The sequence below is a fragment of the Condylura cristata genome, unplaced genomic scaffold (genome assembly GCF_000260355.1).
Source record: "Condylura cristata isolate star-nosed mole 26May11 unplaced genomic scaffold, ConCri1.0 scaffold00011, whole genome shotgun sequence".
NCBI lineage: Eukaryota > Metazoa > Chordata > Mammalia > Eulipotyphla > Talpidae > Condylura > Condylura cristata.
The window spans coordinates 22,021,212-22,032,328 of NW_004567112.1; the positions used below are offsets into that span (position 1 = coordinate 22,021,212).

General features: G+C 42.6%; 1 protein-coding gene across 1 annotated transcript in view; it reads right to left on the reverse strand.

Moving 5' to 3' along the window:
- Positions 1-11,117, reverse strand: part of PLCE1 (phospholipase C, epsilon 1) — a 209,878-nt gene that overhangs the window by 35,673 nt on the left and 163,088 nt on the right. The window contains exons 15-19 of the mRNA XM_004680608.2: positions 10,913-11,078; positions 9,237-9,344; positions 7,953-8,069; positions 5,740-5,898; positions 3,089-3,218 (exon numbers count right to left, since the gene is read on the reverse strand). Coding sequence (XP_004680665.1) covers positions 3,089-3,218; positions 5,740-5,898; positions 7,953-8,069; positions 9,237-9,344; positions 10,913-11,078 — 680 coding nt within the window. The remainder of the gene's footprint in view (positions 1-3,088; positions 3,219-5,739; positions 5,899-7,952; positions 8,070-9,236; positions 9,345-10,912; positions 11,079-11,117) is intronic.

The window sequence follows — 11,117 nt, forward strand, 5'->3', positions numbered from 1 at the left end:
GTTCCATCCCTGGCCAGGGAGGTGATCCACATGGCATGGCAGACCTCTGCTGACCTGCCTGCTGCTCCCCTCAGCAGTGTATTTCAATACATCTGCCTGTTCTGTTCCCTACTCTGACTCTGGTGAATCCTCTTACCCCCTGCCCCCTGCACCTCTGGCCTGTACACCCCAGTTCTGTATGCATAAAAATAAATAAACCTAAAACAGACAAACAAACAAAAAAAAATGCATTGACCAAAAGGCAGGGCAGTAATTAGCCTAATGTGTAACATCATTTATCAGTAGATCTTCTGGAAGTAACCTTATGGATGGAAATCATTATAATTTTTATGGCCAAATGTGGCATTAGACTAATTCTCAAATTTATACATATAAAAACTGAGGATTTAACTGTCACAGAGATCAACTGGGCAACTTGGAAGTGGGTTCTCAACTGGGAGGCCCGAGAGGGCCTCAGAAGCCTGGGAAACTCTTGCAGTTATAAGCAGAATTTTGAGAACCTCTCTATTTCTCAGAGGGGACTGGTTATGTTAAGGGGAAAAGATGTCCTGAAGGAACTCTGCAGAGTTTTATGTACTCCACTCCCTGCTCCAGTCACTGAAACACCAAAGGGAGGACTGCAAGGACCCATGTTGGCTCTCTCTTCCCCTTGGCCTTGTGGCTGGTGCTGGTCGTTTGGGTCTTGATGAGCTTTCAGTGTGCTGTTGGGGTCCAAGTCAGCAGAACTGGTAGGACACTCTAGTTAACTTGTTATCTCTCTCTTTCCTCCCCTGGGTTGTTCCTTTTTCTTTCTCTTTGTAAATAAACCCATTATTGACCCTTTTTGTGTGTTCCTGCAGAACAATTGAATTTTAAGCGTGTGGGTGGGGACCCACAGACCTGCGGCCCAGCTCACACTGAGCTGCTCCATAACAGTTACAGCTTCTATCTAATTCTCAAAGGGACCCGTCAATACCCGGCATTTAGAAAAATTTGAGGTCCTCCTGTGAAGCTGGAAGAGGTTCTGCTTAGAGCAGTCAGGTTTCTCTTTTCTCATGTCAGCTGGAAAGAGCAAAGATCACAGAGGAAGGCACAAAGCGGAGTGAGGTACCACCAAGCACGACCGACAGCACAGCTCATCTATCTTCATGCAAGAAGGGAACCCTCCAGCCAACACGCAGCAGACTTTCATTACACACCCCAGGGGCCCAAGGTTGGTGGCTGACAGGACAGGACCCAAGTTGCCCTAGGTCCTTGGAGCAGAGCCTGGTGGCGTTCCTTACCATCTAGTCTATGAGGATTTTCAAAGAGCAGGTAAGCATCTTAGAAGCTCAGTGGGTGGTGTTCAAATCTTATTCTCCTAATTAAAAATCAGAAAGCGGGTTCTCCCTGTGGTGCAGTGGGCTAAAGCACTGCATTATGAAGCTCTCCAAAGCCACTGCAGCATGAGTTCGATCCCTGGCCAGGGAGCTGACCCACATGGCGTGGCAGACCTCTCCTGACCAGCCCGCTGCTCCCCTCAGCAGTGCACTTTGTCAATCTGCCTGTTCTGCTCCCCACTCTGTCTCTGGTGAATCCTCTCACCCACCACACCTCTGGCCTGTACACCAGTCCTGTAAGTATAAATAAATAAATCTTTAAAAAAAATCAGAAAGCTCCTGTTCATTCAGGTTTTCACATCGAAGACATCAACAATTAGTATTAATATTAATTCTAAAAATTAAGGGAAAAAAACTCATTTTTCCTGCTTTCAAAGGTACAGAAAAAAGGAGTAATTTAGGACAGGAATTTACTTTCCACTGGACTAACTTCTTATAGGGCAAATAACATCTGCATTGGTTGATTTCTCAAGTGTGCTTTCCCTTTCTTATCTAAATAAATTTGTCTGTGAGATGAAGTCATCATGACTGTATCAAATCCATGGGGAAGAATAAGTCAACATAAAAATATTCATAGTCTCACAAGTTGAGGAATAGGATATAAGAAATTGACTTCTGAGTTTCTTTTACCTCTCCATTAGAGAATAGATCCTGAGTATTATCTGATGGGATTTCAGGTCAAGTAAATTAGCTTTGAGTGGATAACATGAAACAGTTACTACTAAGGACAAATATTAAGGGACATAGATTAGTAGCATAATTGTGGGGCAGAAATGGGCTGGACTATAACTGTGGGCCATGAAGGCAGCTCAAGGAAGCCAGTGGGCAATCCTGCAGCTGGGGAGCAGGTATCTGGGGGAGTGGCTTGGCTGACATGATGCCAGTGGGAAATGGATGCTGGTCTGGGCATATCTGTTTATTGCCCAATTATCCTACATTGAAGCAATGCATTATATAAATAATGTTTTTGCAAATAGGAAATCTGACATTTTTTCATTACTACATTGCTGTTTTCCAGGAATTTACGAGACAGTTTATCGTCAGCAGTGGTTCCTAAGGAAACATTTCATAGTCTCTAACAAATGACATTAATTGAGTGCAAAAGGAATACCTGAAACCTAATTCTTCACCTACAGATCATTCAGGGACATTTGATATTGTATCATGAGCCATCACCAACGTTTTATCCCTTTAGAGCAGTCCAACGGAAATGTCTTGATGCTTTTGTAATGTGAGAGCCTAGGGAAGGTGGGCAGGGCTATGAAGCAGCTTTCTCTTCCACATGCCCAGAAAGCAGCCGTGATGCCGCCCCCTGCTGGTAGTGCATGGAGACAAGATTCAACACAGACTGATTCCTATCAAGAGCATCTACCAGCACAGAGACAGAGGTTGAGGGTGGAGACCCTTGGCTGTAATCCCACCTCTTTCTCTAGAAACCCACTTAGGGATGACCCCAGTGTTGCTTCCTCCACCTTTCTCTTCTTTCCTTGAGTGATGGTAGCTTGACTGACAGAAGCTCTTTGCTTGGTCCTCTTCACTAAGTGGCAGGGCTCAGAAACTCTTAGGTAACATTACAGTGATTTGTATGGTTGGTCTATGCAGTACTAGGCTTATTTTCTGGGGGAAAAAGGACACCAAACAAACAAACAAAAACAAAACACCACACTAAACCCAACAGAAAATCATCCAGGCATTTCCCTATGTACAGCCTCGGTTTTTGTTTCTCTTACCATCAGAGAGGGATTCGTAGTCATAATCATATTCATCTTCTTCATCTTCCTCTTCCTCGTTATTGGCAGGTGCAGAAGTGGCATTCCCCCCATTGTAGGCCTGAGCTTGCATGGATGCCAACTGATGAGCCTGGAAGATGTGAATAATTAAAGACTGCGGATGGCAAGTTACTGAACTTTCATTTACAGTCTTCAAAATAACCACTTCATACTTCCCACAGTCATTCATAGTGTTTAATGTGCTTTGATTATTCTGAGAAAGGAAACAAAAACCTAGATTCTCTTAAAGTGCAATGTTAATACTTGGATAAATGCTAATACCTCAGCAGGAGGAATCCTGGGACTTTAGAAACAATTACAAGGACCCCGTGTGTGGACCAGTCACAAATGTTCCTGGGGCAAACCCTGCAGGAGAAACCTTGATGGGGGTTTCCAAAAGACCGATGGAGTAAATTAGCCCATCAGTTCTGGAAAAGTAAATCTGTTAAGAAGCCATCTCCCCTGCCCCCCACCCTGCCCCTTCTTAAAAATAATATCTAAATATTTGACTTTGAGAAAAAAATGCTGAGATCCCTACGGACAGAGAGACCAAAAGAATAGTTGTTGGCTTAAATAAAGCTTCTTCACCAGACTTTATCTAAATCCTCAATTAGATAAACAAAACAGGCTAGAAACTTGGGAAACTTGATGTGTGCTGCTAAGGAGATCGTGTACCTCTCAGTCAACCAGAATTACTGTGAGGTGGTCTCACAGGACTCGAAGTTAGTAAAATGAACATTATTCTCTTTCCCATCTGAATTCATGAACCTTCCTGAATTCTATTTGTGGATATTACCAAGGTTAGTTAAACAGGTATACACAGAAAGGTCTACATACAGATAAAGTATCTTATTAAGTAGTACATGCTCGATATCTGAAATTGTTCAGGCTGGGATTTCTCAAATGGGGTTTAGGGAGCCCCACTGTGGGGCACAATGGGTGTTAGTAGCTATGATGTAAAACCTGACAGTTAACAGTAGCTACAAAACCACAAACAGCAGCCTGAACAACTGAAACTCGTTCCAGCTATAGGGTGTCACACACTCTTCATTTAATATTCTCAAGTGCAGTCTTCAAAGCTCTCTAGTGCAGCATTTCCCAGGCTTATTTAACCTGGGAACTTTTTTTTTTTCTTTTTCCAGCATGTCTCATAGGATTAGTGTTCTTTAAAATTTTGGGAAATTTGCTCAGCAAAAGCAGACAAGTCTATTGATCATGTGTGAAAGAAGGGCCTTTATACATTATGCATTCAAGGTAGAGCTGAGGGCTGGGAATGGCGGTGCAAAGGGCCTGGTAGAAAGTATCAGATTGTATGAGGTCCCTGCAAAGACCCATGGACCAGTAGTGTCAGAAAGCGGAGTAGCAAGTCCCTCAGATGCTTAAATATTCCTATCAGTGCAGGAAGAACACGAGAGGGCCACACGGGCAGGTGGGTGCTGACATCCTTATCCTCTGCAATAACCAATTTATTCTAAGGCAGGAAAACAAGACCCCAGTTGAGGAACAAATGTACTTCAGATATGGGTAAGTTCCCCCCTAAATAGCTTAGGCAGCTGCCATTCTGTGGGATAAGTGAGCAATCGGACTTACGGACACAATGGCCCTGGCTGTTCATGTTTTCAGGGATCCTTGGGCTGAAGGTCCCCCTCAACAGGCAGGTTTGTGGTGCCCGGGGCACAAACCTCCAAAGGTGAAGTGGGTGTGGGAGTGTTTCGGGGTTCACAGGCCACAGTGACTCACTGTGTCCGCTGCCATGCTGGTTCCACAGGGCTGCTACTGTCAGAGTCCCATTACTGACTTCAGGCGTCACAGCCCCATGTCCAAGGGCCTCCCCTAAAGTGAGTTCTTTTTCAAGCAATATGGGGATTGGTCACCTTGAAGCCAAGTCCAGAGATAAGATCACACATTATCCTGCCTAGAATAAATTGTATCAGAGGTACATTTTCCATGTAAAGTGAAATTCATAAAAAAATTTTTTTGGTAAGTGGGATGGGATGAGAATATTTACTGGTCTATTAAATAGGAAGCCAACATCAGTGGGGAAAGAAAGGGTGGGAAGCAAAGTGGGGAGAGGGTCTAATGGGCTGTGGTGGAGGCTGATGGGTGCTTTGGTGTTAGGTGGGTGTAGTGTGTAAAATATATCTGAAGAGGTATAAACTTATACCCCTAAATCACATACACTGTAGTAAACCAATGTTATCTAAAAATTAATACCATGAAAAAGAAAGGTAAGAAGAAATAAATACTTGAACGAAGGACAAGATGTTTGGACCTCCCAGGATGATGAACACACGGATGTTCCTGTGGGGCCTGCTTGTCCAGAGAGGACACAGAAGCTCTCCACCCACTGTACCTCCCTGCCCCCATACCTTTGTGTATCTTCCCTTTGGCTTTTCCTGAGTTACATGCCTTATAACAAGCTGATGATGTAAGTAAAGTAAAATATATATATATATGAAAAAAGAAGAAAAGTCAAAAATTAAATGTATCATTCAAGGACCTGCAATCTTTAAATGCTGGTAAGCCAGCAGGTTACCTGGCAGGTTAGAATGATGTTAATTTCTTTGCTCTGGGCACACAGAATGTGCCCAACCTCCTAGACAAGGGAGTACCTTTTGCTTTAAGATATCCACAGGTGTCTGATGGGCTTTTAGCTTCTTATTTTTAAGAAGCACTTTCCTCCTGAGTTGGTCAGGTGAAGGGAGCATTGGGTCATCTGAGAAATCACTCTCAAATAAGAATTTAGCGACCAGTTTTTCTCCAAACACAGTCTAAAAAGAACAAAGGAAAACATATCATCAATGCTTTTTACTTATACTTGAATTATTCAATGATACATTCCAGCCCAACTGAATTATTCTAAAAATCCAAAGAGAAACTAGGAAAGAAGTTGTGTCCTCTCCCTCTAGAAACTGCAGTTTCCTTCTAGAAGGGAGGGAGGAGTTTAGAAGGACAGGAGAGGGGGTCCAGGCCACTGTGCACATGGGCCAGCTTGAACCATGTAGGGGAACACTCTGGGGCCTGGTGTGCTAAAGAAGGCGGACATTCAGTTAGAGGCCACTGTTTGAGGAATGTGGTCCTTCCTCATGTGGATGAAAAGTCAAAAGCTTGGAGCTTTGAATAAGTAGTGGGAGGGGGTAACAAAGCTGAAGGCTAATAGGAAGCATCTATCTCCATTTAGTGAAGAACTGCAGCCCTCACCCCACCTCTGAGCTTTGGGCTCCAATGTGAGCTGTGTGGCCTTCAAGGAGGTGGGTGGTGGGGGTGAACACAGGCTGACCCACTGGGGTGAGGGTAGAAACGAGGGAAATTTCTATTTCTAGTTATTTTTTAATTAGTGATTAAAGTACAGATGGAAAATGGTGGCCTCCCTGGTCTATAAGCCAGGTGCTGTGCACCGGGGAAGTCCCTGAGGGACACAGGAAACCCCCGATTGCCATGTCTGCCTCAAGCTCACTGAGACGCGTGCAGTGTGGTGCAGGATATCACCCCCGTGGTTAACGTCACAAAAAATAAAGCTTTCCTTGGAAGTATCTTATAATTTGGGGAAACATGACTATGAAAATCTTTTATACCACATAGGATTTCACATTATATCATGAAGCCACAGTCCTTTTGTTATGTCTTTTTTTTTAAAGAATGTCCGGAAAGTTTTGACTTTATGCCCACAGTGTGTGGCAGTACTTTATGTTGTACTGCATATTAATAATGGTACTAAGATCAATCCTCTCACATTTTATGCTTGTTAACATAAAAGCTCTGATAAATGCACACTCAGAAAACTGAAACAATTTTTTTTAAGATTTATTTATTTATGCATACAGAAATGGGGTATAGCCAGAGGTGCAGGAGGCAGCCAGAGGATTCACCAGAGACAGAGTGGGGAGTAGAACAGGCAGTTCAACAAGGTATACTGCTGAGGGGAGCAGCGGGCAAGCAGAAGAGGTCTGCTGTGCCCTGTGGGTCACCTCGGGGTGAGGGTAGGGGATCAAACTTGCACTGAAGCTGCCACCGCTTGGCTTAGCTTCGCAGTGCAGCGATCCAACCCGCTGTACCACCAGGGAGGGCCAGGTTAAGCAATCTTACAAATGAAGGCTTTTACAGAGTTTAAACTCACTTGTTAAAAACATCAAAGATCACCTTTTCAAAAACTAATTAATATCAGGAAGCACCTCAAATAGTCTAACCTAATTTCAACAGAAACCTTAATGTCACTCATGGTATTGAGACATCAGCCTTTTCCCATCCGGACACATGTGTCTTTATAAGGTGTCCTTATCAGCTCATGTATTTAAAACCACATACTGAAAAACTAAAACCTAAAAGTCCATTGAAGGTAATATTTCCACAAAAGCCCCCAACACTGAAGGAAGGTGGATGTAGAATGAACGTCTACACCATCATCCCCTTGTATAAAGAAGGGCAACTGTCAACAGCAACTGTGAGTTCAACTTAGTTCAGTGTATCTACAGTGTGGATTACAGGATATTCGACTTATTAGCCCCTGAGATATTCAGCTTTTTACACATACAACTGACAGGTCATCCTGGCATCTCAGATTTCAGGTAGCAGAAGCATTGATCTTATCTCCTCAGGCTTCCTGGAAAGATTCAGAAAACCACAGAACAATGTTTCTGTCCTCCCAGCTGGCCTGTTCAAGAGATTGTTCAAGCTCCCAAGACACTCCCACTACTCGGGTCTGAGGGACCCTAACTGTATCTGTTTCAGAGCTGAGCTTCGGCTGTGGTGTGATCCATGTGGGCCCAACTAAAATTCAGCAACGGTTGCAAACAATCATCATTATGTCTTTTAGCTCAACATTTACCTTGAAAATTTCTGCCATTTTTCGTTGTTGAGGCAAAGAGCAGTGGTTCTCGATGGATATGATGATCGGCAGGTCGGAGTTGATGAAGGCACTGCGATCGATGGCTTCCACCACCTCCTAGGAGAGCCAGAATAGCTCATTAGCGTCCACGCATCTGTCCATGGTGACACCAGTAAGGAGCTTACAGCCAAGCATCTAAATTGCTGTGTGCAGAAGCCTCTGGCCAAAGGTGGTTTTCATCTATACAAATATATTTTCCAAGGAAGCACAAGACAATGCTATGTTCTATAAAGAAATGAAACTTTTCATATTCAGTTTTGTCTACATACTAGAAGGAACAGCTATGAGTGTGCTGAATTTAACAATTCAGTGTGCAAACATACACATACATACTTACATTCATGTATACATTGAATACACCATGAAAAAAACTGTTTTAGTTATAGCAACAAAATAATATATAATATTTTCTGAATACAAAAGGTTTATAATCAACTTGGGTTTTTATATAATAAAACATATAAATATATCTGTGTGCTTATAAACACAGTTATCAGCTCCTCCTTTTAATGAGTACAAGAATTTTAAAAGAGCTAAATAGAAAAAATGAGTTAAAGAGAAAAATACACTTTAGTCACCACAGAAAATATAGAAATAATATTACTTCCAGTCCTGCCACAGTTTAGGGGAAAATGATGGTATGTAACCCAAAATCCTCTGAATGAATATACTGAACTAAAGAACTACTTAGGATTTGAATCAATAATCCAATAAGACCAGTATTTTTGGGTGACCAGTACTCTTGGATGACCAGTGCTCTTGGGTGACCAAGATTCCTAGGTGAAATCAATTGTCATTACTTTATAATGTTAATTATTCAATTTCCTAAAAAAATGATGTTGGCCGTTCTCAGCAGGACACCAGAACAAATGACCTTTAATTCCTACAGCAAGGGAACAGCCCTTGCCTTTTATGTACCATTTTATGGTATAAAAATTGCAACATTATTATTAAGTGCTAACTAATTTAAGATAATGGTTACTACATTTTGGTTGAGCGAGAAGCGAATGAGAGTTCTAGATGAGAACTGTCTAGATCAAACTTCTGATCTAGAAAATATGCACATGAGTATATCCTACACAATCCTGCAAGAACTTCTGGCAAGTTTTTAGACTTAGGATGAGAACCCTCAACTTAAAATGCTTTTTGGTAGGACCTTTAAGTGATGATGCACGAAGGTAATCGCTCTTTGCGAACTGATGAAAGAGAGGCAGGCAGCAGTACCTTGAAGGGGACCTTGGTGGTCAGCGTGTGCCCGTGGTAAATGACAGGCACCCCATCGTCTCCGTCCCAGCAGTCCAGCTCCACGCTCCGGCAGCCTTGCAGCAGAACCTGTGTGCTCATGAGCAAATGCAGATCAAACCTCACATTAAATGTAGCGCCTGCTTCTACCTCTCAGGGTTCACTTATGGAGGTGGACATGGCATAAGTGGCCAGAGAGGAAACAGGGCTGGAAATACCAGGCAAGGACAGAACTTTCCTCACTTCTCATCTGTCTTACAGAGTAATGTGAGAAGGGAACTGGGCGGGCAGAGAGGAATGGGTAGAAGTGAAGAAGAAGGGATCTTACACTGGGGCTAATTTTCTCTGCGAGTCTTTGGCGGGGCTTGTATCTTATTCAAAATCTGTGATGATCTCCACTTGGTATGTCATGCCAAAGAGTTAAGAAAAACTTGGAAGGGAAGAAAGGAAGTGAAATAGGACACGGGTCTTGTTTGTTGTCCTAGGAGAAACAAGAACAGATACGCGCACACACACTTTATCTCTTTCCTCTGGAACAATGATCTCAAGCTTTTAGCCTTGCATGCTGTGTAGATGGAGGGCTGACTGCACCGGACAGAAGGGCTCAGCACTCAGCTGCAGAGCGGGCGGGGCTGGGACCTTTCCCACTCTACTGGCATCTTACTTTGTGTCCACAGCTGATGCCCCATGGCAGACTGCTATTTTGAAAACACTACTTTAAGGACACACTTTAATTTCATCACAGCAGTCACTTAAATTTCAGCGGTTATAATACATATTCATACTAGATAAGATTTGGGGCAGAAATCTGATCCCTGCTTTGACAAATACCTGCATAAATTTGGAAAACAAAGGAGCCTCAAGCCTGCTGAGTTTGTGTAAACAATACAACTATAATTTCCCCACTTAGAACTCTCCCAGCATAGACAAAAAACACTCACAACCACACACTATATCCCCAATATCTAGCCCAGCTGCTTCCTGATAACTCTTTTTGAAGGCATGCAGAGAACAGGTGGCAGAGACAAGAAGTTGCAGAAAACACAGTAGAGGCGACTGACTGGAGATCACTGAGAGCTGGATGTTGACTCAAAAGATGTCCGGAGAAGCTACTAAATTTCAAAGAACATTCCCATGAATTTAAGTGTGTAGGGCCAGTGTGTATGGTCTGTTCACATTTTTTTCCTTATGTTGGTTACCATAGGGATGAAATGATTGTCTAATAAATTGCAAAGCAAAACAAAATATTTTGGGAATAACTTTGTAAGTTGCATTTTCTGCCATGGTTTCCCACTATAATATATTGATTTATTTAGCATTTAGGGAAACAATTAGATAATTTTCCCATGGGAAAATCTAATTTTAGTTGGAATAGGTCAGACAAACTAGCATCTAAAAACTGTGAGTCTCAAACAAATGCTTTCTTCTTCTATCTTTCTTTTTTTTTTCTTTTTTTGGACTGGAATAAAAGTTAAGTATATAGATAGAGGGAGAAAAAAGAACACAACTGTGCATATAGGCAGTTTTTCCATATCCTGTTTGTTACATTTCACATGTAACAGCTTATAAATCCTTCAAAGGAGGTCAGGTTTTTGTGACTTTGGGGGTTATGTAAATAGGTTTAATGGTGTCCAGATTCCAAGTGGCATCCTCTGTACCTGGCTGTAGAGCTCTACCGAGGATTCTCCTTTGAGCTGATGGCCTGTGAGGTAGGTGTTGTGTGAAGACGCGATGTAGTAGTAGGAGAGGGGCAGCTGCAGCTCCTTGCTGTTCTCCTGTGACTCATCATTTTCTGAGGCAAAATTATCTTTATCCATCAGAAACCTAGAGGAAACAAATTTTCTTAAAAACACATTGGGGGGC